The 27,024-nt window shown below is 45.5% G+C and overlaps 1 protein-coding gene across 2 annotated transcripts in view; it reads left to right on the top strand.

The window, feature by feature from the left end:
• GLRA1 (glycine receptor alpha 1) overlaps positions 1 to 27,024 on the top strand; it is an 83,814-nt gene that overhangs the window by 8,051 nt on the left and 48,739 nt on the right. For both annotated transcript variants that reach the window (XM_019464481.2, XM_019464480.2), the window contains exon 2: positions 26,031 to 26,158. In XM_019464481.2, coding sequence (XP_019320026.1) covers positions 26,031 to 26,158 — 128 coding nt within the window. The remainder of the gene's footprint in view (positions 1 to 26,030; positions 26,159 to 27,024) is intronic.

The raw sequence follows: 27,024 nt of genomic DNA, 5'->3' as shown, positions 1-27,024 counted from the left end.
TGCCCTCGACTCTGCCACGGCACTTTCCTTCCTTTGGCAGTCTCACACGCCGTCCTCCCTCACAGACACAAACCTCAAACAGCTATCCCCATTCCCTAACTGGTGGGTGGCCTGGGCCCTGAAGTCCTAGCACACCAAAAGCGCCCATTTACGCAGCCGGGCACTCTAGCCATGTGATGCTGGATAAAGAGAAGGGGCACCTGAAGAATGGGCTTTAAATCCGGGCACCGGGGGTGGGGGGTGGGCGGCCTAGGACGTAGCACTGCGAGTCTCTCGGGACTGATAGAGGAAGTAGATCAAGGTGATGAGAGGAAGGAAATCTGGTTTCTTTCTCCAACGATGACCCAACATAACTAGAGTATTGTTTAGGACTCCCAGATGTTCAGACACCATTGCCCCATTCTACCATCTGTCTGACCTCGGGACCACGTCCTTCCTTCTTCTCTACCCACTTTGACCTCTTAACCTTTCCGCAAAGCACATTATGATCGTATACATCAAATAAAGTAACTGCTATGATCTTCGGCCTTTGTGAGCTGCGTGTTGATGGCGGTGTGCTCAGTTCTGCAACACTGCCCGGCTCCAGAGGAATGCGGCAAGTCCGCTGCAACCCTGGCTGCCGGGCAGACGTGCAGCCCTCTCTTACAAGAGCACTTCACAGTTTAAGGAGCGTTTCACGTTCACGATCCCATGGGAGCTTCCCAATCACCTTAAAAAACAGATATGAGACAGATATGGGTTACTATCCCCATTTTAGAGTTAAGAAAACTGAGGTTTGGAGAAGTGACTTGCCAAACACCCTGCTGTTACTCTCAGGGCAAATCCAGGATTCAAATATAGATCTCCTTTCTCCTAGCTCACCACACCGTCATATATATATGCAATATATATATATATATATATATATATATATATATATATATATATTCCTAAGCCACAGCCCTGGGGAGCCGGGGCGTTTATCAGGCTAACAGCCCTCACCCTCTGCCAGTGGGCTGCAGTGGGAGGGTGGCAGGAAGCACCTGACAGGAGAGCTGGGAATTTCCCATCAGGCCTTTAGTTCGACAGTCATATTCTTCTGATTCTGAGCCAGATACGGATTTCCCTTTCTCTGTTTCTGATCATTTTTAAATGTACAATATAGGCATATATTCTCTTTTTAAAAAAATCTAATACTAGACTTAAGCTTAAAACTCCCCCTTTGATATGATCTCCAGGTCCCTCCCAGCTTTATGTTTCCTTAAGGGGTATTGTACTTGATCATTTTTATTCATATATGGGTGTGCATGAGTAGACGTATACATACACACATGTGGGTATAACTATTGAAATATATACGTGTAGACTATCATTTCATGGAATTATATTGCCTATATAATTCTGCAATTCGTCTCGTTCGCATCTCCACAGGTCTTGGGAAGCTTTACCTGTTGAGGCACACAGCTCACCTCATTCTTTTAACTATTGCAAACCATTTCATGTTGTGTGTATTCCATTGTTTTCCAGCCATCCCCCCCACTGATGGGCATTTATACTTTTTTTTCTAAGTTTTCCACTGCCATCAGTGCTGCAATAATCACAGTGTACCTACATCTTTGTGAACACATGTGACATTTTTCCAGGAAGATAACAAGAACAAGCAATGGAACGGCTGGGGCACAGAACATGTGCATCTTTTATGCTAATAGATACTGCAGTCTGCCATTCCTTTCTTCCTGAATCTTCCCTCCTCGCTCTCTGGTGCTGCTCCCTCTCAGCCTGGGCTGTAACAATGCACTAATAATAGTTGTTACTATTTATTGAACATTTATCGAATGCCAGGTACTGTGCTAGCAACATCACGTGCCTCGTCTCGTAAGCCCACAAAAACCCTTAGACAGAAGTACTAGTATATTCCCATTTATAGGTGACAAAACTGAGGCATAAAGAAGTTATGTAATTTTCCCAAGCTAAGACCACTAGCAAGAGGCAAAATCAAGATTCAAAACCAGGCTGACTCCATAAAACACTCTTTTTTTTTTAATTTTTTTTAACGTTTATTTATTTTTGAGACAGGGAGAGACAGAGCATGAACAGGGGAGGGTCAGAGAGAGGGAGACACAGAATATGAAGCAGGCTCCAGGCTCTGAGCTATCAGCACAGAGCCCGACGCGGGGCTAGAACTCACGGACTGCAAGATCATGACCTGAGCCGAAGTCGGCCGCCCAACCGACTGAGCCACCCAGGCGCCCCCATAAAACACTCTTTTAACCACTGCACTGACACTGTTACTCCCAGAATGAACCAGGAGGGGGAGAGAGGGGACTGAACTGGATGAGAAAGACAGAGGTAGAAAAGAGATTAATTTCCCTCTCTAGATGATCAGGAGCTCATCTGTTTCCGAGGGCCCATCTCTTTCTAGATCATAATAAAGTTAACATACATCCGTAAGTAGATGAGTTTTCAATCTCCACCCTTCACACGGGAGGGGAATGGCACTAACTCCCACCCGCGTTCCAGAGGGTCGTGGTTGGGGCTCTAAGGGCAGACAGGTTGCTGCAGCCTTTTCTTCTTTATGCACCTGCACCTGCCTCGTGACAAAAAGCGCTCAGATAAAAGAGCTATCAAGGGTTCTGCGAGAGAATTTCTGACCTGGTGGGGAGGAAAAGGAGAAAGCCAGCACCAATCCTGGCCCTTTTGTTTTTTTTAATTGTTAATTGCTGGCCCTTAGTACTCAGAGCAAAGCCTCACATCCTAACCCACAAACACACAAGACCAAGAACACCAGTTTCCTTTTACCTTCCCTGAAGGAGGTTGGAGATACAGCCCGAGCTCCAGCCCTCACCACAGGCTCCAAATTTGCCTTTCCCAAAGCACACCCAATGATGGGCTTCTCAGAACATCCCTGGGAGGGGAGGGGCTGGGTTGCTCCGTCGGTTAAGTGTCCGACTTCAGCTCAGGTCATGATCTCACAGTTTGTGAGTTCGAGCCCCACATTGGGCTCTGTGCTGATGATTAGAGCCTGGATCCTGCTTCAGATTCTGTGTCTCCCTCTTTCTGCCCCTCCTCCACTCGTGCTCTGTCTCTCTATCTCAAAAATAAATAAACTTAAAAAAAAAAAAAGAATATCCCTAGGCAGGGGAAACCGCACCCAGGGCCACAGGAGGGTGGCGGGTGGTGGGAGCAGAACAGGGCCAGGAGGCAAGGACGGGGCCAGCTCTCCCATCATGAGCTGCACTCCAGACCTGGCCTGTGGGAAGCCCAAAACTGTTGCCTCAGACACCTGTTTTCAACAGCTCTCTGAGTGACACCAGAGACTTCTCCAAATGTATCCCTAGCAGGCCTGCTGCTAATAGCAGAAAAAAACACAATAAAAACAAAGTCTCCAAATATCAACCTTGAAATAAACTTGCTGGTTTGTTTACATTATAAGCATTCCATGTTTGCCATAAAATATTTAAATCACATGGGGAAATATGTTTAAAACTAAAATACACTGAAATCTTACCCCCCAGGGTAAATTACTCAACAGTTTGCTATTCATCCTTCCAGATGATTTTAATAACATAATGACCAAACCATGAGTGCTCGCTTTGTGCCTGACATCTTTCTAAAAGCTGAATATGTATTAACCCATGGAAGCTTCAGAACAATCCTGTAAAGCATTATTCATCCCATTTTATAGATGAGGTTACAGAGGAGGAAACAGAGAGGTTAAATAATTTTCCTAGGGTTACCCAGCTTGGAAACAGCAGTGCAAGATTGAAATCCAAGCAGTCTGGCTTCAGAGAGCCTTCAACTGCCATGTTCCACTAGTGAGCATTTCTGTTCTACAAAAATGGGATTATACTAAACACCGTGTTCTGCAACTTACTTTTTTTCACCCAGCAATAAGTTGTCAGTGTGCACACAGATGCGTCTCATTCCTTTTTGCATTTGCGCTGCCCTTTGCTGAGAATGCCAGGTTTGGGCAGGACATGGCTCTCAGCTTGTCGCTACAGAGCCCCTACCTCCACTTCCAGCTCCTTGCCTTCCCACAAACCAAATTCCAGCCCAAACTGAACTTCTCATTGGTCTCTGTAGTATGCCCACTCTTCTCATCCCTGTACTATTCTCACACTCTTCCCTATCCCTCCATAAATCGAGAAACTCCCCGCCCCCCCACCCTTCATTTCAGCCCTGAAAGGCACACCAGCCAGCCCCAGATTCAAGCTAATTTGATTTTGAATCCTGCCTCTGGCACTTCCTTGCTGTATGATCTTGGCAATTTACCCAACCTTTCTCATCTTAAAACTGTTCCTCATCTTAAAAACTGAAGACACAGTTGAGTGTCTGACTCTTGGTTTCAGGTCAGGTCCATGATCACATGGTTCGAGCCCCACATCAGGCATGGTGTGTTCGAACCCTGCATCTGGGTCTGCATGGACAGCGTGAAGCCTGCTTGGGATTCTCTCTCTCTCTCTCTCTCTCTCTCTCTGCCCTTCCCCTGCTCATGTTCTCTCGCTCTCTCTTGCTCTATGTTTCAAAATAAATAAATAAACTAAAATTAAAAAACTGAAGAGAACAACTTCACCAACAGATAAATGAAGTTACCTTTCAAGCACTTTTTCCGTGCAGAACTTAAGCCTTTAACAAAGGACAATCCCTTTTCCACTTCCCTAAGGTCTTGTCCATGCCTCAAGATCCACCTCTAGCCCCACTGCCTCTGTGAGGCAGCCCCTGGACTGCCACCAGCCCCCTAAATGGGTGTAGACCCTCCTTCCTGAATCCTCTTGGAGAAGTAGGCATTACCCTTGGTGCTCGGTTTACTCAAAGTGCCCTTACATACATTTGGGTGCCCTTCCGACTTCCCTACTGGACTGTGAGCCCTTCAAAGGCTAGGAATTGAATGAATTTTGTGGTACGTGTGGAAAGGGCAGCAAGAAAAAGAACCCATCCCCTGGTGCTTCCCAGAATTTTCACCTTGTTCTCCCTCTTCCTCATAGACAGCATCATCCCAGCGGTTCATATATATTAGGTGTTCGGTGCTTGTTAAGTTGAATTACTTTGTCCCCACGTGCCTGCTCCCATCATCTTCCTGTTGGTTCTACAGAAGCCCAGGACCGGAAGGCTTCCAACCAGCCAACCCCGAAGCACTGCTGTGTCTCACCGTAATCCCTTTTTCCTCTAAGAAATGAGTCACAGTGAGAGGGAGCTGGACTCGGCAGCTCAGCCCTGCCTCAGTAGCCATTGCGGTGAGCTTCTCAGTTTTATCCTCACCGTCTGGCTGAGCAGGTTCTAACTCCAGGCCCCGAAAAACACCTGAGGCACACAGCTAAAGTTGCTTCCCACCATGACCAAGGTCTGCAGAGAGGCCCCTTCCACAGGACAAGGCAAACTTTCTAAAACAGTTTTTAGTTGTGCCAAAAGCATGAACTTCGGTAGAGATAGTTTTCTTGATGTGACCTAAAACACTTAGTAGAAAAGAACAATTCTTGACAGGAGCCAAGAAAGGACTGCATCATATCCAGAGCAAAGGGGCTTGGAGGAATTCGTTGAATAGGCCTTGGAATATAGAAAGCTACACTTCCTGAAGAGGAGGGTGACATGTTTCAATAAAAGGGGTAACCCCATGCTGCCTCAAGTAAGACTGCACTAGGTAAAGACTATGGGTCTTTCCAGCATAATTCTTAAATTTTTTTTAAGTTTTATTTTTATTTTTTTTAGTGTTTATTTTTGAGACAGAGAGAGACAGAGCATGATCAGGGAAGGGGCAGAGAGAAAGGGAGACACAGAATGTGAAGCAGGCTCCAGGCTCTGAGCTGTCAGCACAGAGCCCGACGCAGGGCTCGAACTCATGAACTGTGAGATCATGACCTGAGCCAAAGTCGGATGCTTAACCAACTGAGCCACCCAGGTGCCCCTGCATAATTCTTAAATTAAGTTGGCTCATAGAACACCCAGAAGTTAAAAACTCTTGGGAATCAGTCAGATATATTCTAGAACCCTAGTTATATTACTTGATTCCTGTATGTCCTGGAGAAAGATTGTTTTTAGGACTCCTGAGCCTCAGTTTTCATCATCTGTAAAATGGCAATGATTAGTATCCACCCCCCACACTGAAAAATCACCTGAAGGATTAAATGGGAGAAGGCATGGAGAGTGTTGACGTGTGACACACAGAAATCGTGCAAAGCAGGAAACCATGATTACTATATTACAAGGGGAGAGGTGCAAAGCATTGTGGGAGCATAAAGAAGAGTGTAACTCTGCCTGGAGGTGGGAAGACAGCAAAAAGTCGAAGGAGCCAGGACACTTAAACTGGGCCACAAAAAATGACTAATTCACCAGGTGGCAATGAGTGCCAAGAGAGACTGTTGCAGGCAGAGAGGAAAGGCTTGCCGAACAGGCAGGCTGGAGGATGTGGAGATCAAGGGCACTGGATGGGCCAGCTGTCCACTGTTAACCAGGCTCAGTCCAGTCCTGCAATTCTTTGTTCTCTCCCAGTGGGCCTTTTGTCAACTGGAAGCCCAGCTGAGAGTAGACAATTTGCTCATTATCCAAAAAATATTTCTTGAATTCCTGCTATAAGTCAGTGATTGTTCTAAGTACTGGGGATAGACACAGTGATGAACAGAACAGACGTAGTCCTTACTCTCATGCAGCCTAACGTCTAGACGGGTCTACAAACAAACAGCTTGGGAAACCACAGACTTTCAGATCATGGGCAGTGCTACAAACCCAGTTAGTCAGATGATGGGACAGAGAATAATCCATTGGAGTCCACCCCAGGCTGCCTACACTTGCACACATCACCTCCCTTAAGACTTACATCCTAGGGAGATGGGCAGATGGGAAAAGTCCACTTCCTTTTACTGATGAGGAAACTGAAACCCTGAGAGGAGCAGTGATTCATCCAAAGTCTCGGCCAATAAGTGCCAAAGGCAGGTGACCTCATTCCATGCAGGAAAGTCAAAAATATCCGGGACAAAAGATGAAACGGGGGGCGGGGGGAGAAGTGTAGAGAGAGTAGCAAAATGGTGTTTACGATAAGATCCCATTTTTATTTTTTTAATGTTTTATTGTTCTCATATGGGAAAAAGAAGTCTAGAGAAATGGACCCGAAACTGTTCATAGTTGTTATTATCTCTTGAGAATGAGACTATGGGGGGCTTTTCTTTCCTACATTAAATATTTTGGTAATGCTTGAATGTTTCACAATAATGTATTACTTTTGAAGGCTGAAAAAATAGATTTTCTATAAAGAGATATCAGAGAGAATGGGAACACAATCAAACCTAGAGCCAACCTAAATAAAAGACACATGTACCAGGTAGGGAAAAAAGACTTTTGCAGTGGTCTGAACCAGTGCCCAGTTGATTGGTTTTCTCTGAATAAAAATGAACCTAGAGGCTGAGTCTGTTTGGTGTGTTTGGAAGAATTTTCTGAGCAAACAGAAGTAGGTTTTCCTACCGAAGTCACTGTTCTAGAAGTAAGATGTCATTGGAAAATGGAAGGCCAGAGTTACATTATAGACTTGGGTTTTTAGAACCAGTGATAGATGGAATATATTTTCATCGGCATGATTGAAGCCCTAACCAATTCATTTTGTAATTTCATAAAATCCTCATGGCCTTAAAAAAAAAAAAAGTTAGAGATGGAAAGAATTATCTGACCCAATCCCTTCAATTCCCAGGGAGGAAAAGAGGCCACAGGGAAAAGGATTTGTCTAAAGTCAACAGTGAATTGATGCCCAGCCCAGACAAGGACCAAGGACTCTAAGTCTCTTTTCACTATGACAATTTTCCCTTACACCTAAAGACTGTTCCACTGGTAGTGTGCATGACAAATTTCAGTGGTACAGGATAATTTTCTTTTATTTCACTAATCATGAATTTTATTTTACTAAGTACTAGAATTTATCCGTTTCATTATAATACTAGTAGTTTATATTACTAAAAACTCAAAGGTAAATTAGGGGCGCCTGGGTGGCTCAGTTGGTTAAGCATCTGACTCTTGATTTCGGCTCATGTCATGATCTCACGGTTTGTAAGTTCAAGACCCGCATTGGGCTGTTAGCACAGAGCCTGCTTGGGACTCTCTCTCTCCATGTCTCTCTGCCCCTCCCCACTCACACTCTCTCTCTCTTTCTCTCAAAATAAATAAATAAACTTTTTTTTAATGTTTATTTAAGAGAGGGGGGTAAGGAGCAGAGAGAGAGGGAGACACAGAATCCAAAGCAGGCTCCAGGCTCTGAAGTGTCAGGACAGAGCCCAACATGGGGCTTGAACCCAAGAACTGTGAGATCATGACCTGAGCTGAAGTTGGACACAGCCAACTGAGCCACTCAGGTGCCCCTTCACATGCTATTATTTAATTTACCTTTTTAAAAAGTTTATTTATTTGTTTTGATGGGGTACCTGGGTTATTTTGTTGGAGCGCCTGGGTGGCTCAGTCGGTTAAGCATCTGACTTCAGCTCATGATCTTGCAGTCTGTAGGTTCAAGCCCCACATCGGGCTCTGTGCTGACAGCTCAGAGCCTGGAGTCTGCTTCAGATTCCGTATCTCCCTCTCTCTCTCTCTCTCTCTCTCTCTCTGCTCTCCCCTGCTCAGGCTCTGTCTCTCTCTCTTTCAAACATAAATAAACATTAAAAAATAAAAATAAAATAACAGCATGTGAATTGGGCAAAATTGGTCATGTGCTATGCAAGCCATTTGGGTTTCAAGAATGCTGTTCTCCACCATTCCATCTTAAACACTGCCCTTGGATTGAATGGAAAATGCCAGAAGGACTTGTGAAACCCAGTCAGTTCTGAGCAAAGCCTAACTACCTTTAAGTCTCAAATGGCTTCTCAGTGTGAGTCATGGACATGGGCTGCTATTTGAATTTAAATAGTTGAAGGAAAGATGGCACTTTTGGGTAGTAAGTAGGCACACTCAGCAGACAGCGCATGCATAGCAGGGACAGGGTCACCAACAAGGACCTATTTAAACTACAGTTTTCTATTCCCTTCTCATGTTAAAACATCTGTGCTCCCACCCTTTGCCTTATGAACAGAAATTCCTCTAAATAATGTTTATAATATTATCTGATAACATGAATTTAGAATCTACTATATGCCAAGAACTTTTCTAAAAGCTCCAGATGCATCAACCATTTAATCTTTAAAGCAACTCTATTAGGTCGGTACTGTTACCATCCCCGTTTTGTGGACGAGTACACCAAAGCAGTGATTTTTACCAATCTAGGATACCTTGAGCCCAATCCATTTCAAAGTCTTCATAGGCGGGAAGACATTGCACAAACCTCTCCAGAGAGGTGTAGGGGGAGGGTGGAGAGAGCAGAGGAAGAAAACTGAGAGACTCATCCCAAGTCATAGCCCTTCCCATGAGGAAAGAGGTGGGGAGAACTTGACAACACATTTCCCCTCAGTTCTGCCACCGAAAGTCCTGATTTCCTTTCCATCCGTCACCATTTGTCTCATGAAGAGACAAAAGAGAATAAGAAATAATATGGCGCAAGACATAAAATGTGGGGAGGGGAGGGGTGTCAAAATGAGAGGGTGAAGAAAAGGAGAGACAAACAAAGTGATCAAGAGGGAAGAGCGCTAACTCAGGTCTCCTCCGGGTTCGGCCAAGAACTCCCTGTGTAAGTCTCCCTCCCTTTCTGGTCCACAGTAGTCTCATTTGTAAAATGGACGAGAGGACTGGACTAGCTGACTTTTAAGATCTCTCTCAGCGCCAACAGTCTAGGTTCAGAAACACATGAAGGAAAAGGAAGAAGGCAGAAGGCCAGAAGGGGAGAGAAAGGTAGGTAGGAAAAAGCAAATGCTAAGGAGGAATGATGAAAGGGGAAGGAAACAGGAGAAAGGAGAGAAGGTACTTCCCAAAGCAGATGGAGTCTGCTTTCTTGTTCAAAGAGGAGAAGAAAGACTCTTGTATCAAGAATTAAAGCAATAAAATCTTTATCCTCAGGCAGTCAGCTCCATGCCTCCCCCTGGTGGGGGCCATGACTGATGGTGGTGGAGGGTCTGAAGCAGCCCTGGGAGGCGGGAGGGGGCTGCCTGGTTCTGGACGTCTAGGAAGGAGGACAGCCCCTCCCATGTGGGCCTGACAATGGACAATGATGATTAGCATATTCCCAGGCTCTAGGGCATGTCCTGGGGAAAAGACTAGAGGATGTGCCCAAGGGAGCTACAGCTGCAACATTATCATCTTGTGCCTGCAAGGATGTGATCCTGGGAACCTCCAGAGGATATCCCAGGCCAGCAAGAGATCTTCCAAGGTCATCTTCTCCAACCTCCTGCCTCTAAGCATCTCTTCCCTAATAGCCCCATGCCAAAGAATTTAGCACAGAATGACACTTGGTCCTATTCTCTAGTTTTCATACTTGTCTGAACCATCCCAGGCCTTGAGGCTCTTGAAGACAAAGACATTGTCTCTGGTTGATTAAATGTACCCTTAATCCACAGGGCACAGTGCTGGGCACCCAGTGGGCTCTCCAAACCCGTCTGATAATTGGTCAGTAGGTGAAATGGCTCTAATCTCTCTCTCAACAATATCTAGCCTGCTGCTTAGCATTTCAGTCTAAACATTCTTCCTTTTGTTTATTCAAAAAAAAAGGAAGCATGCTTCAAAGTTCAACCTGTCATTTGCCTGAGAGGACAGAGCTGACAGATACCTGCCTCTGTAGAAGTAAGGTAGAATACCCACTCTGCTGGTGACATCTCCGAATCTGGAACTGACCCCAGTGAAGAAGTGAATAGACAGTGTCACTACATAAATGAGAACCACAGGTGCAAAGACAAAGACCATAGATCATTGTTGGCTTGACATACAATGAGCAACTTGTGTATACCAGGTATTTGGCTAAGCAACTTATCCGAATTTTTTATGCTTCCCAACAATCCTAACATTAGCATGGAATATTCCTAGTTTACAGGGGAAGAAACTAAGGCTCCGGAATGTTACATGACTTTCAAGGTCATAAAGTAAGTAGTGAAGTCACCATTCTAGCCCACTCCTCAGCTGGCTCATTTTCACACATTGCTCAAAGTTCAGCCTATCCAGGAACACTTCCAGCAACAAGAAACCACCTACTTGTGTTGCATCTTCCATTGTTGGGCATTGTTTGACCAGCTGATCAAAACAGCCTTTCCTCACACGTGTCGGGCAGCCACCTCCCTCTCTGAAAGGCCCATCCATCTTCTCTAGCCACCTGGAACAAGTCAGTGGGCTGTACAAGGTGCCTCAGCTATGGAATCAGAAAAATCTGGTTCTGTTCCTACCTACCACCTCCCAGCCACGTGACTTTCAACCAAGTCACTTCTGCCGTCTGGGCCTCGGTCTCTTCATCTGTGCCATAGGAACACAAATAGGTACCTCGCCTAGAGTTTGGGAGAAGAAAAAATAAATAATGCTTGCAAAGGGCTTACCTCAGTGCCAGGCAAACAGTAAATATTCAAGAACATTATTTTACCGAGTCCCTCTTCCCCATGACAACCCAACAGAGATTTGTAAAAAATGATCTCTCTGCCTAAATCTTCTCTGAGCCAAACACCCACAGAGTCTTTAATTATTCCTTACAGGTCAATTTCAAGTTTGTTTACCAGCCCTGTTGTTCCTTTCTGGACCTGCTCCAACCTGTTAATGTCCCTCTTAAAATGCAGGGCCTACAATGGAATATAATAAATTAGCCAAGATTTGAAGCACAACACACATCCCATGTTCCCTGCCATACCTGCCTCTTTTAGTCTTTATATTTTTCTGAAGTTCTTCAGAATGATTAGGTGTAACCTAGACTGGCATAAAAGTTTAGTGAAGAATGTTTGACTCTCACAAACAAAAACTTCAATTTTTATTTGTAATAATGGCTAACACTCGAAGTGGTTTCTATGTGTCTGGCACCACATCAGCATTTGACACACATTTTCTCTTTTAACCCCAACAATCCTAGGAGCACATTATTACCCTCCTTTTTCTGATAAAGAAATAGTTTTGGGGGCACCTGTGTGGCTCAATCGATTAAGCGTCTGACTTCAGCTCAGGTCATGATCTCACAGTTCATGGGATCGAGCCCTGCGTCAGGCTCTGTGCTCACAGCTCAGAGCCTGGAGCCTGCTTCGGATTCTGTGTCTCCCTCTCTCTCTGCTCCTCCCCTGTTTTCACTCTGTCTCTCTGTGTCTCTCAAAAATAATAAATAAACGCTAAAAAAAAAGTGACTAAAAAAAGAGGGAGAAAGAAACCGTTGTGAAGAGGTTAAGTGACTTGCCCAAGATCACACAGCTATGTGGCAGATTGGAATGTACCATGCTATACTACCTCTCATACCAAGCATTTAGGGGATGTTTATTATATATAAGTAGTTTCAGGCATAAAAAAAAAATGGATATGATACAGGCAGAAGACATAGGCCAGGGCAATTTAAATAACTTAAAAAAAAAAAGACATATTACACCTGCAACATGGGACTTCTGAACTATACTATCACAATGGTCTCTCTTCTCCCCTCATACTTGGGCAGTATGAGTATATGGAGAAAAAAGAAAAAGGTAGAAGCAGTCATCTCTCCTCTTTTAACCTTCACTGCCCCACCAATTCCTTCTGCCCTTGACCCTTTACCAGACTCCACCTTGTGAAGAGTTTTCAATGAGGAACATGCTGGTCCTGGGTTTGGAGGAGAAAGGAAGTCCCTTTACACTGGTGTACTCTCTCTGCCTTAGAAATAGTCATATTCTTTGACTCAGCACTTTTGCTTGTAGGACATGAACAGAGGTTTGTGACCAAGGGAGGCTTTCACAGCATAATTTATAACAGCTAAGAAGTGAAAATAATATGAACGCCCATCAATAGAAGGAAAGCTACATGAATGCTAACACAACCACACATCGACATAGGCAGTCATTAATAATAATGTTTCTAGAGGTTTAATAACAAGAGAAAATTTTCATTTAGAATCTTCAGTAAAAAAAAAAAGGCAGGAAACAAAACCAATTATAATCTGTACAGGAAAAAAGAAAACCCAGAAGAAATGTACTGATGTGTTAATAGTAGGTATCTAGATAATGGAATTTCCAGATGGGTTTTGTTTTGTTTTGTTTTTTCCTTGAACCTCATTGTATTATCCCAATGTGCATTTGTTGTTTTAACCATCAGAGAAAAATGTTGTTTTTTTAAATGGTTGAAAGAATCTGGCCTGAGGGCAGCCAGCCAGCTTGTAAAGAACAGTTTTGGCCACTGGACAGTTTCCATCCAAGCAGCACCAATTACTACTCTGTCACCATCAGATCATCTTAATCCCATTGATTGAAATGCCAAAGTAATGCTATTAATTTACCACTTAACAGATAAATTACTAACAGCATAGTAGAAGGATCCCCCGGGAGTGTTCCTTTAGGTGTGACCATGGGCGGTCCTTGAACATTCAAGTGCAAAGCACAAAGAAGCCTCCAGAAGTTCATCTGTTTATCCCTCATGATAGAGGCTAGATCAACCAATTCTCTCTGAATCAATACAAATTGCATTGGACATTCACAGTGTGCCAGGCACTAAAATAAGCATTGCTAAAGAATTATGTATTCTTTACACCCCCCATGAGCAACAATTACTATTACCCCCATTTTACAGATGCAGAAACAAACACAGGATAAGTTACTTGTCCAAGGCCACTCAGCCAGTAAATGGCAGAGCCTGAAATTGATGGCACAGTCCATGGAGCCTGCCCCTGTTTCAGTCCAGAAGTGAGTTTTTATTTGTGGAGTACCTTGTGCTTTCTTCAATGTGACTTCAAATAGTAAATATACAACTTAGCACAGAAGGTGACTATACTCTATGGATGAGTAAACTGATGCTTAAATATGATGCTTAAATATGAAAAAGGGCTTGCCCAAGATCACACAAGAAAGGAACAGGCACAAGTCAAACCCAGGATTTCTGACTCAACATCCACAGCTTACCCCATTTCCCTGAGCTGTTTCTCTTTGCCTCTGAGACACACAGCAAGAAGCAGGAAGCAATGGAATTTGGCCCCCTGTGGGGTCCCCCAATGAGCTACAAAGAGGTGACCCTGCTGCAAGATCCTGCAGGGTAGAATGGAAAGAAACCCCAGAAGGAAAAGAAAGATTCAGCAGCAACCCTCACGTTCCTTCTGCCATTAAACCTCCTTCATCTTAAAACCAGAAAGGACACCTTGTCCTTCCCTCATCATCCATCTACCTTCCTTATGTCTCATCGGGCACCACAGGCTTCACGGACACATCTTGTCCTGACTTCTCCTCAGTGAATATTTCTTACAGAAGCTTATACTAAATGGAACAGGAACTTAACACAGTGCATATTCCAGTGAAGTGAGCTGTTTTAGCACATGTGAACAGCTGCTCCAAAACTTATGCCCAAATCCCACCTCAGTTAGAGTCATGCATCAGTTCTGCCATCAAAGCACCTTGATTAGGTTATTTAGTCTCGCCAAGCCTCTGTTTCCTCATTTGAGAAATGGAGGAGAAACCAGTACCTACTTCATAGAGTTGCTGGATGAATTAGAAAGCACGTATGGAAAAGTTCTTGGCTCTGTGTGTGGCACCTAGAAAGTGTTCAAGCATTGGTGGCGATTGTTATTATTCTTAGCTAACCTCTGAGTCTGTTTCCTCTTCTCTAAGTTGGAGATGATCATCCCTACTGACTTTGCAGAGCCGCAAGATGCAGTCATTAACTTATAGCAGGTGCTCAATAAATAAATGGCTTTTTTTTTTAATGCCCAAGATGACCAGATCTCATAATTCTATGACTCTTTTGCCTTCTTCTTCCCCAAGATTTTGGAACCTGCTGAGTGAGACAAAGATGATCCACCCCACTGAGCATAGCTGCAGCTGTCTGTCTTAGAAGATTGGGGGAGGGGGAGTGGGGAATGAACAAGGGCTATTTAGAGCAGTCTCAGAACCCTGGAGCTTCCTGTAAAACTCTGTATTTACATACAAATACCCACTTCAACTAAACCCTCTCAACTCACAGTTAAGTGCTCTCTTTCTGCAAACCAGTCACTCAGTCTATTAAAAGGCAGCTTCAGATTTGAATCCAAGCTGCTCTTTCTACAATTTGAGGTCATTCTCCCTGAGAGCCCAGTGAGGGTTGTTTATTTTCTCAACATCCTTCTTTGAATCAGTCTCCCGGATGCTTAAGGGCCACACACCTTCAAACTCCCTCCACTCATGAAAACCTCTGTTGAGTCTGGGATAAATAGCTCCCTTTTTGTGGATGCATTTCCTGTGGCTTCATCAAACCTACTTTCCACTGTAGGTTTGAACTAATACGGACTTGGGAGGGAAAAGTGCTGTAGGTTTGAACTAATACGGACTTGGGAGGGAAAAGTGACAAGCTGTTTCTAATAGCCCCGGATATTCAAGCACTTCCGTGTCTTCACGTAGGTTTTCCTCTTTTAGTTTGGGAGTTCATGCAAAGCAAGGGCTATGGCATATTCACTATCTATACAGTTAATAGAGAAATTTGTCAGGTCAGAAGTACCTATAGAAGTTACTTAACCTCTGTGAAACTCAGTTTCCTCACCAGTAAAATGGGAGTCATGACCCCCTACCCATAGGATTATATTAAGGACTAAATATCAAAAGTAAAGCTCTTGGTGTAATGCCTGGCACTTTATAACTGCTCAACACAGGCCAGCTCTTATTATTAGATTATTTCTATTTTGCTTCACCACCCAGTATAATCTCTGATTTACAGTAGGCACTGCATAAATCATTTGATATAAATAAGTAAATAAATGAAGTAATAAATTAATACTATCTCAAATGAGATGATGATTACCTCAAAATGCCTGGTGAATGAAGAAGGCTGACTGACCTGAGAAGGGAAAGAACTTATTTTCACAGCTTCTGTAGAAGCACTGGGACCTTTGGCCATTCACACAACACCTGCAGTTGGTAAAGGCAGATTGTATTTTTTTTATGTTTATTTATTTTTGAGAGAGAGACAAAGCATGAGCGGGGGACCGGCAGAGAGAGAGGGAGACAACAGAAACCGAAGCAGGCTCCAGGCTCCGAGCTGTCAGCACAGACCCCGACGTGGGGCTCCAACTCACAAACTGTGAGATCATGACCTGAGCCGAAGTCAGACGCTCAGTCAACTAAGCCACCCAGGCGCCTCAGTTCATTCATTTTTAAAATACAATCTGCCTTGGGTGTCTGGGTGACTCAGTCAGTTGAGCGGCTGACTTTGACTCAGGTCATGATCTCCCAGCTCGTGGGTTCGAGCCCCACGTCAGGCTCTGTGCTGACAGCTCGGAGCCTGGAGCCTGCTTCAGATTCTCTCTCTCTCTCTCTCTCAAAAACAAATAAACATTAAGAAAATTTTAAGTAAAAGAAGTTTAAAAATGAGTGAACTGAAATGAAAAACATAAATAAAATGAAAACGTTAATGCCAGAAACATTCCGATAGAGAGAGAATTTAATGGTCAGGAAGGGTTTGCCCGTCCCCTTCCTGTCTTTTGGGAATGACCACATAGTCAAGAAGCCCCCAAGCACATCTGGAGATGCCAGTCATATTATGGCTCTGCCATCCGAGACCCAGAGCAGGTCTCTTCTTCTTTCAGTGGAGCCTCAATGTCGTCACCTGTACACAGAGATGCTGTGGCAGGAATGGCACAGGGAGCCAATGCAGTGATGGATTTGGAAGTGCCACGTAAACAGAAAGCATTATTTGTGTGACAGCGATCATCACACTGTTCTCAACCCACACTTTTCCAATTCCCAGAGTTCCAGGAATTCCCACTGGTAGTTCCGAGAGTCATGCAAACATTTCATCACAAAATCACGAACCAGAGCAGGTCCTCAGAGGGACTTTGCAATCGCTATCACTTAGAAGAGTCAACAGAGTACAGCAGTTAATACCACGGGTCTTACAGGCCAGTTGACTGGTGGCCTTGTCCCTCATAAGCCATCCAACCTTGCCTAAGTTTCTGAAATTCAAGCTTCCTCGTCTGTAATGATGTCATCTTCATAGGACTGTTGGGAAGTTAGATACAGCAACACGTGTAAAGTACCCAGCACATAATAAGCATGGAGTGAACGGGAGCTCTTACATGTCTTTGCCCTGAGCTCCGTTCTCTGCAAAGACAGACTTTTCCAGTGAGATTCATCTGATTAAAAAGAAAGCTGCCTCGGAGGTAATGAGAGCTATTTGCTCTCCTGTCCAGCTCGTGGGACGCATGCTGATTACACAGGGCCTGCTAAGAGCTTTCACTCTGGCACAGCAACCCCCATAGGCCTGTTCTCCAGCATCCACGTCTCTGAGGAATCCCCCTGGATTCCTCACACTGCAACTCAACTCGGGGGGACAGGTTGGGGCAGGGGAGTTGGGGGTGCTACTTGATGCACACAGGCTTAAGTCAAGTATTCTTTCACCGTGGAACCAGACAGCAGAATGGCACTGATGGTCAGAGGCGAGGAAAATTTCCCCAAGTGAGACATATAGGAACAGTCAGGGCAAAGTGAGATGGTAGCTGTAGAATTGTGACCAGGGACCTAAGTGGGCAGAAATGTGAGGTTTATGCGTGAACGTAGGTTTGACCTAGGCCCCTGGCCCGAGTCAACCCCGTGGGAGGGATGCTCCCAAAAGAAAAAGAGTGGCTTCTTCCCCTATTTTCCTGCCTTGGATTTTCCCAGAGGACAACAGTATTTTCCCTAGGGACTGACTAAAGGTTTTGGGGCCAGAATTTGGGACTTTTTTACACCATTCAAGTCACATCACAGAGGCCCAGTACCTGCACAGCTAAATTCTGCTCCCCCTGGAAAGCCAGCTGCTGGTCCCCCCATTTAACAAATATCTACTGGGCCCTGACCACATGCCAGGCTCTGTGCTCATGGAAATCATACTTATTAAGAGCGTGGATAGAAACGCGGGGGGAAAAAAAACATTCCTTCAAGGTCTTGCCTACATAACACCTTGATTGCCCCTATCCCGAGGACGAGGAAGGCCAGAGAGTGGAAGGTTGAGCTTGACCCAGAAAGCACCAAGGGCTGCTGTGATTCCAGCCTTAAAACAGACACAGGGAGTCAGGAGAAGAGAGGCAAGAGGAAGGAAAACACTGACGTAAGTTAGGCAAATGCAGCAAGGTGCCCTGCAGCTGGATCACCACGCAGTTCAGCCTTAATTGTCTCTTCTGTAAAATGGGACAGACATCTTACCTCTCAGGCTGTTGGCAGGATAAAATGAGATAAAACATACAGTACCATTTCTTGCCACCAGACAAGAAAAATAAAAACAAAGCTTTTTAGAAATCAAATGAGAGGCTGTCAGAAGTCTAGACTCCCTCTCCAGGTAAATGTATTCAATTACCTATAGGAAACCCTACCCGAGATGGACCGGGTTTGATGTTCTCTGATGCTGTACTGTAGCGGGACCAGGAAAGACTAGGGTGAGGCAAGTGAGACTCCCAAGACACAAAAGTTAAAAAGGTGCTCTGTCTCGGGCCCCTACACGGGCACAGTCGGCAAAGCCCTGACAGTGAGTGCCTCCTTCAGTCTCGCTAGGTGCCTTCTTCCCTGACCCTGCTGCTGCCTGCATTATGGAGATACATAAAATAGAGCAGAAGAGTTAGTGGACGGAAGGTTATTCAGAGGAACAGACCAGAAGCAACGATAAGGAGTATGAAAGATCCCTAGAGATTCCGACTTCCCTAGGGGCAGGGGAAGAGCCAGATGGAATCTCAATGTTCCTTCCAGCTCCAAGGATCCAAGATTTTATCTTACTGCACAAGAGAATCATATTCAAATACATGTGCTTTCTCACCCAGATAAGGGGTTTCGTTTTTGTTTTTTTTCCTAGGAAGCAGGTATAGCTGTGAGAGGTAGGACAGGAAGGGGGAAGGATGTCTTGTGCATCAGACTCTGGGGAGAACTGGGCTCAGAGCATGCCAACTCTGACATTCTGTTCCCAGGGGTGCTTAGCAGATCATGAAGTGAGAGTAATAAAATGTCAGGCACTCTCTGGCCAGCCTAAGCCCCTTACTGCAATCAAATAAAATTGGAATTGCACAGCTGGCCATGAGAAGCCAGATGTTGGCCTAAGGATGCAAGCCAGGAAAGCTGAGGGTGACCGACAGGATCCACGCTGTGCAATGACCCCCAAGTTCCCGGACGTCAGAGACAGGGACACGAAACTGGACCAGTCCATAAGGACAGAAAGTGCCAGCCCCATTTCTTCCCAGGAGCCTAGGACACAGAGCCAACCACACCACCTCTCCCCATTCCTATCCCGAGGAGGGCCCACCGGTGGAAGAAGGCTTTCCTCCACAGGCGCAACATGGGCAATGGCAAATGTTGGAGCTTTCTAAAGGTGCAGAGGCTAAAATTCATAAAACCCAGAAAAATTCTCTGATTCAAGTCCCCACCTCCCTCGAAATACTGCCTTCCTCCTCCGAACCACCACAGCAATCCGATTATGCCACCTACGCTGGGTGGCCACCTTTGATAATTGTTTATGTGCTTAATCTATTCCATCTGCTCAACAATGAACAACAAGAGGGCAAAGGCCAGTCATCAACAAATGATTATTGATTGCTACCACATGCCAAGCACTGAATAAGACAGACACAAACTCTGCCCACGTGGAGTGCTTTATCTGTAGGCAGTGACATGTTCACCTGCACCCCTCCATAGTACCTTACGCATATGGTGGGTGCTCAATTAATCAGAAGGGTCAGAGGAGTTCAGAGCAAGCGGGCCTGCGAAACTAAGACAACCTAGCACTCCACAGTCTAGTCCCTTGGCAGACAGATGACCCATCCTGCTACCTTCCCTGCTGGGTCAAGCCCCAGAGCTGTTCTCTGAGCAGCCACCACCAGTTGGATGGAGTGGGTACTCAACATACAACTGTTCGTTGTGCCTCATCTAATGCAAAACTGCCATTTCACAGATGAAGAAACTGAGGGCCATGTAAGACAAAGAATTAGCCCAAGATAACGTGGTTAGAGACGGAACTACGACTATACCCATGCTCCCCAGCTCTCACCTTACTGTTTTCCTCTGTTCCACAGTAACCTTTAAAACCCTGTAGTAAGTAAATGCCCATGGAAATACAGAACAGACTTTCCAACAACTTTTGATTAGTTGACCAGGTGCTTTCTGCACAGAATAAACAGCAGCTCATTGGTACCCTCCCTGCCAAAGCAAAGGAGATAGAATTCTGATCCAAGTCAGAGGACAAGTTGCCTGGAAACTAAGTCGGACACCCCTCATTCAGAGATGTTTTTGGAGGGCCCATTTCCCAAGCTTGGCCAGGCTGCAATTCAGTATAACCAGCTGAGAAATCAGGATGGATTATTTCTACTATAAAGGGATTAAGGGATGGTAATCTTCCCTAAACTTTTAAATCCACCTGTAAGCACACAGACCAGGGTGTCCAATCCCTACTATTCCCAACCTCCTCACCTCTTATCATTGTTCTCTCTCTCTCTCTCCCTCCCTCTCCCTCCTTCCCTCCCTTTCTCTCTCCCTCCCCCTCATTTCCTCCCTCACACACACTAAATGTCTTTCAGTTCTCCAAGTCCTCTCTCACCTCTAGACTGGATACATTCTGTTCCTTCTACTCAAAACACTCTTCCTCCCGTATTTCTTCTAGGCCAACTCTACACCCAGCCTTCAAGTTCTACTGTAAAAACTGCTTTCCCCAAAAAGCCTCTCGGAAAGCCCTCGCCTTGCATTAAGTGCGGTTGCGCGCCTGTCCCCTGTGTTCACTGAACCCCTCGCTCCTAGCGCTGGCCGCACCTCAGACACCTTTACTTGCACATTCTCCTCTCCCCATTTCACTCTCCTCCCCTCCCAGGCTGCACCTGCAACTTCTCCTCCAGCCCTGAGCACCTCTCCCTTGGCTGTCCTCTGCCCCTCGTCTTGTCCTTCCTCCCCTTATCCCACCCGTGACTTCCCGACCGACTCCTCTGTGCGTGTTGAACCAAGGAGACGGAATCTGTCGAGGGGGCTCCCTCTGCTAACCCAGAATGGTTCTTGGTGCTGTGGTGCCTCACAGGGTGAAATTGAAGTTGTTTCTCCCCAGTATGGCTGCCAACCCCAGCTCATTTGAAATTCAGATTGACAGCTCCCTATGGATTCCCTATGTCCAATTGATGTTGCAACAGGAGGAGGAGAACCTGAACATTGATCTGGCCTTTCTTCCAACAAATCCCTGAAAAATGAATTGTTCCACTGGAGAAAAATCTCGAGACTGGATTGGGAAGAACAAAGACACAAACACACTCATGTTCCCCCAAAAGATTCCAGACAAATGCAGATCCCAAGACCAGATGTGTATAAAAGGGGGGGGGGTGGAGGGAATATGACGGACTAATAAAATGATGCACTAGGGCCAGAAGGACTCTTAGAGATTATTCTAACACCCTTATTTTATAGTTTGGGAAACTGAAAGCCTCAAAGGGAAGTGACACCCTGAAGGTCACAGAGCCCCCACTTCACCGGGTCACTCTGCCTCCATTCCCCCCGACCCCCAGCTTGGACGCCTACTCCTGGATCTTTCCATGGTCCATTTCATTAGGAGTCAAAACTGAGGTCCTTTAAGTACCACAGTCTCCCAGTATGACGAATCCCCTGGCTAAAAGGTGATAGTTTAACGCTCTTTCCAGTCGGTGTGGCTTTTGCCATAAAGCCTTCTCAGAAAGGGGCAGAATACTTGGTCCCAGAAGACCTCACTGTCTTTCTGAAATTACTATTAATCAAATCTGTCTAAACTGAGTCTGATTCACTGCATTACATTGCAGTAAATCCCTGGAACAATTTGCATCATTTCCAAATACTCTTATAGGGTCAGCAAATCCTAACAATCAAATGTTTCATTTCTCGGATTCATTCCCAGCTTCTCTGTTCAGTAGCTCACAGTCTATAAGCAAAGGTTCAAGTTCACCAGGGGTAGTGGTTCTAAAGGTGCACCAAGGGCTTCTTGATGCGTGGATTTACTATACGGGGCCCTTGAACTAATTCTGTGCAAAATGTGCTTTCTAAATATAGACCGAAATGTCCATTGATTATCAAGTGGAGGGCATGGCTATTTTGACATTCAAATGGAGACTTTGTATTTGGAAAAGAATTAGGGAAATTTGGGTCTAGGGCAGTAAGAAAAGGGGGCGGTGCTTGAGGGTGGTTCACACATAATACGGGTGAATTGTTGTTGAGAAATTTTTCTTTCAGTTCTTCTCATTATCTCGAGAAGAAAGTCTCAATCAGGTGTTAACACGTCTCCAACCTTTTCCCAACATTCACTGGTCCTCCCTGAGGCTTGGGGCAAGCTCGGGCTCCGAATGTTGGTAAGCCACAGCATGTAGCTAGAATTTTAGACTTCTCTTTTGGTTTTGTTTTCACTGTTCTCACCATGGTGGTTGCGTCTATTATGGCAAACAATATTGCTTTTTCATCTGTAAGCCATGACTATATAAAGTTCTGTTTTTAAAAAGAGTAAGTTTGAAAGAAGCGAGGCAATTTAAGGAAACATTGTAACTGACTAGCAGAGGTGGTATAGAAACAAGGCAAAAAAAAAACAAACCCATATTTTTGATACCCAAAAGAACCCACTGGTACATGATACATGGTCAAGCTGGGACTCTCAAATCTCAAAATTTCAAAGAATTCCGCTGCGACTCACTTGACAAAACAGATGGTGTGGTGGTAATCCACGACTGTTTCTCCTCCATTTTTCAGTGTGGCAACCTCGGTTGTGGGTATCAGAATGGCTGGAAGTCAGACTCGTGTTTTGAAGTTTCTGCATGTCACAGAACGTAACAAGCTTCAAAAACAAATAGGAGTAATGGCAGCCATCACCCGTGGCACTCCTCCCAATTTATAAGCCTTTCCCATACACTGTAGACTTCAGATGAAGCGACCCTCAAAAAAAAATCTGAGTTCTAAACCCTTCTCTCATTAAAGTGCTGTGTGACCCGGGGCCAGTTACTTAACCTCTCGGAGTCTCCACGCCCTCGAGTTCAGGTCCGCATGCCAGGGCTTTTAGTGAGTCACCTGCCAGGTAGCCAGACTGAAATGCTGTACGGCAGACATGGGAGCTAGGAGAACCAGAAGACTCTTCAGCTTGGGGAGGATTCGGGTATTAAATGGCACATTTTGCTACCAGCAAATGGTAGGGGATAATTTGGGGCGAATCCATTCTTTCACTCTACGGCATAATAGGATTCAGGATTATGAAAGAGGCCTAAGGGCCAAGAGGGGTCTGGTGCTCTAGTAGCTGCTGGGAGGGAGTACTGTGTTCCCAAATCTTATTATCTGAGAGGAGGGGCAGGAGAGAGAACAGGAGCTTATGAAAGCTTCATAACCACCACTCCTAGAGAGGTTCTAGAAGTGAATTATAGCAGCAGAAAAGTCATAAATCACCAGTTGCGCGCCTGTGGTCCCCTTTGCTCACACCACAGCCACAGAGTATCCAGGAGTCTGGTGTTGAACGGAGAAAAGCCTGGGACTGTGGTACTGACCGAGGGCCACGGAAGGCATCTGGCAGGACTTCCCAGCCACGCGGGGCCTGTGGTGCGGCTGAAAGCGGCACTGAGACCAGAAGAAGCCCCTAGACTGACTCTGAACTGCTTCAAACACACACACACACACACACAGAGCAAGGCAAGAACAAGCCAATATATTGAGTGCCCACTATGTTCCAAGAACTGTCCTAGGTGTTTTTGAGCTATGCCTTCTCAGTTACTCCTTGTGTAAAACTAACGTGACCTGAGGCAACTGACTAAAGTTCCGAGAGGTTCAGTAACTTCCTCAAGGCCACACAGCTTATAAATAAGTGAGACAGAATAAATTCCAGTCATACGTTCTTTCCTCTTTTCTTGCACTATTCTGTACTATCTCTCACATTTCAGAAACACATACATGCACTGCACATGCCACATCTCTACATCCACTAAAGCATTCGACACATTCACACCCCATACCCCACATACACACAGACGAACGCCATGCTTAACACACTCTAACATGAACGTCAGTGTTCCTCTGGTTGCACACACATATCCATGTAACACAATCCACTGTGCACACACAGACACTTCTATCACACCCGAACCCCCACACACGTCCATGCACATCTCCCCACTTGTACACATCACATCCAGAAACCTGCCCACATCACACCAACTCACAAACATCCATGCACATAAAACCAGTAAAATGCATTTGTCTCTCACCCTGTCAATCAAAACTAGTTTCTTCAGTATATGGATGAGGGGATCTACTAAATAGGAGTGTCTAAATAATCCAGAAATACCCTCTGAACCTGCAAAGGAATACCAGATTGCTTTCAGTATTCTTCATCGCTGGAGATAATAGTCTAATGATTTTAAAGTTGTTAATCCATATATGAATATTTATGAATACCCTATTAGCCAGAATACTTGATTAATTAAAGTAGCATATTATTCATTCATTCATTCACTGTACAATTACTAGGTACCAATTATGCTTGAGACACCATGGTAGACACAGTAGGGGATTAAAAGAACAAATAAACGATAAATGAAAACACCATGATTCCCCGTCTTCAAAGACAAACACAAGTAACTATATTACAAGGTAACATGGTCCGGAACCTGACAAGGAAGGGGATGTGAGAGGAAAGGGCACAAGGAGATATGATGGCTCTGAAGCTTCTGGACCTGGAGAATGGGGAATTGCTGGTGCCGTCCGGAGAGCAGTGGTCTGGAGGAGCAAGTTCAGAGAGGAAGCTGTGGCATTGAGGTTGGAAGATGAATTTGCGGCACAGGCAGGACAGCTAGGTAGACGAGCCCTGCGGGTGTTTGCAAATGAGGAAAGGGGGCTTCCGGGACCAGCCAGGCAGAGACACAGATGTGAGAATCATCCATTAGAGGTGATCACTTAAACCGTTACAACTGTGAGATCAGAAACAAGCCAAGGCGAAGAACGAGAGAGGTTGAGTGCAGATCCTTGGGGAACGCAATGTCGTACTTGGCTGGGTGACAGAAGCTCCCATCTTACGCCACACACACACACACACACACACACACGTGCGTGCGCACGCTCATCTATGCGTTTACCTCCTCAACATACCTGCTCCCCAGCACTACACGATAGGGCTGCGTTTGCTCCCAGCTCTCTCCTGGTGTAATTTCAAGACTAGGAAAGCTCAGTTGCCCAAAGCAACCCAAGTGATTGTTCTTTAACCCTTCAGTTTCCAATCTTGACTTTTCTAGAAATCTGTACACCTTTGAGTGTGTGGCAGGGGGACAGCAGCCACTGTTGTCAGACGTCAGTAGTTCATGCTATGGCTTGAATGAGAACCTGAAACCACTTTGTCGCATAGGAATGGGGGTGGGGTGGGGACAGAAACACTGTGAAGCATCCCACAGTCTGATCTTAAATCCCCCAGTCTTGAGACACCGAGGCAGACTGACTTACTCTGAGACCTATGTCGGTCTCTTCCAGTAACTGTGCCTCAATTCTCCCAACCGAGCATTTTCTAAGGTGTATGTTTCATGAGATGGTAGTCCCATACGGATAGGCTTCTAAGCTTGTTAAAGCTTCTGAGAAGACTCCAGGTACAGATGCCTGATTATATTTCTGTTCCCAAATGCATTTGACTTGGGCAACATTATTTTTTAATTAGTGACTCTGACTCTGAAGAGAGACGCTGGGGAAAGGCTGGACTATTAGGTCTCTGAGATTCTGTCTGGTGGTGCTATTCCCCAGGAACACCTAGAAGGATGCAGGGGCCTAAAATACAGAGCTGGACCTGGTGGGAAGTTAACCCTTCAGTCTCCTCCCCAGGGAGGCCCGGCAGCCATGACTGCTCAAAACCTCAGCCTGAAGACAAGGCAGCTTCTCAGCAGCAATCAGACACCCAGCTGCCTGCCAGGATCCCACATTGGTGGATATCTGGCCGAGTAAACCACAGAAGCTGGCCTCTCCTCTTTAAGGACCCACACTGCCTATTTCCCAGGCTGAGAACACTCTGGTGGTTCTCGGGTCTGGGCAAGGCGGGGATAGGATCACAGGGCCATCATTAACCCACTGCTTTTCTCTCTCCCTTCTTAGCCTTGCTGCTTCGAAGGAGGCTGACGCTGCCCGCTCCGCGCCCAAGCCTATGTCACCCTCGGATTTCCTGGATAAGCTCATGGGGAGAACCTCTGGATACGATGCCAGGATCAGGCCCAACTTCAAAGGTAGAGAAAACTTTCCGTCCAGATCCTCAGGGGTCTGCTTTCCTAGATTACAGAAGCAAGCAGCATGGTATTATAAGCAGATGGTAAACACATGGTTTGAATCCCACGACTCTTTCCTCTCCCAGAGGCAGACATCATTAGTCAGTTCTGTCTTCTCCCCCCCAGGACCGAACAAAGCTGCAGAGAATCCAGCTCGACAGTACCCTGGTTTCCAGGAGTCAGTATGTGCATGAAAACCTGTTTGCTCCCTCTGGTTATGATGGACAATTGACAAACGCGGAGAAATGGGTTCACGTTTTGTTTCAGGCACAGACTTACACTCTGAACTTGGATAAGCCTCTTCCTGTCCCTGGGCCTCAGTTTCCTCATCTCTGCGGTGATAGAGTTGGCTGGATCTGTGGTTTTTATAAACTACGTTCCACGGAGCCCTCAGGCTTTTCCTGCCATGTGCCCCAAAAAGGAGCAGAGGGCATAGCAAGCAAGCCCACCCTTGCTTCCCCCCACAGGCAGCTCTAGTTTTATTTGTTTCAGAGAAGAAACTTCCAGCTAAAATGCATCTGCTGAAAGTTCCCAGGGATTGCTATATAATTTTGAGACGTTCTAGTCTAACTCAGAGTCATGATTTCAAATGGCCACAGGGACTGGGCAGGTTACTTAAATGAGTGAGGTGAGCCAAGAGGAAGGCCAAAGGGAGTTGTAGCGATTCTGGAGAAATAGAGGTGCAGGCCTCTCTGAAGCGGGCGGCCTCTCCCCAGCCCCAGCCCCAGCCCATAATTACCTGCAGGAATGAGGGAGGGCCCCATGTTGCCAGATCATCCAGTAGTCTAAGAAGAGCCAGAAATCAAGATTTATGCAAAATGTCCTGA

This window comes from Panthera pardus, unplaced genomic scaffold (genome assembly GCF_024362965.1).
Source record: "Panthera pardus isolate Hobbes unplaced genomic scaffold, ASM2436296v1 HiC_scaffold_2, whole genome shotgun sequence".
NCBI lineage: Eukaryota > Metazoa > Chordata > Mammalia > Carnivora > Felidae > Panthera > Panthera pardus.
This window is presented reverse-complemented; position numbering and strand designations above follow the sequence as displayed.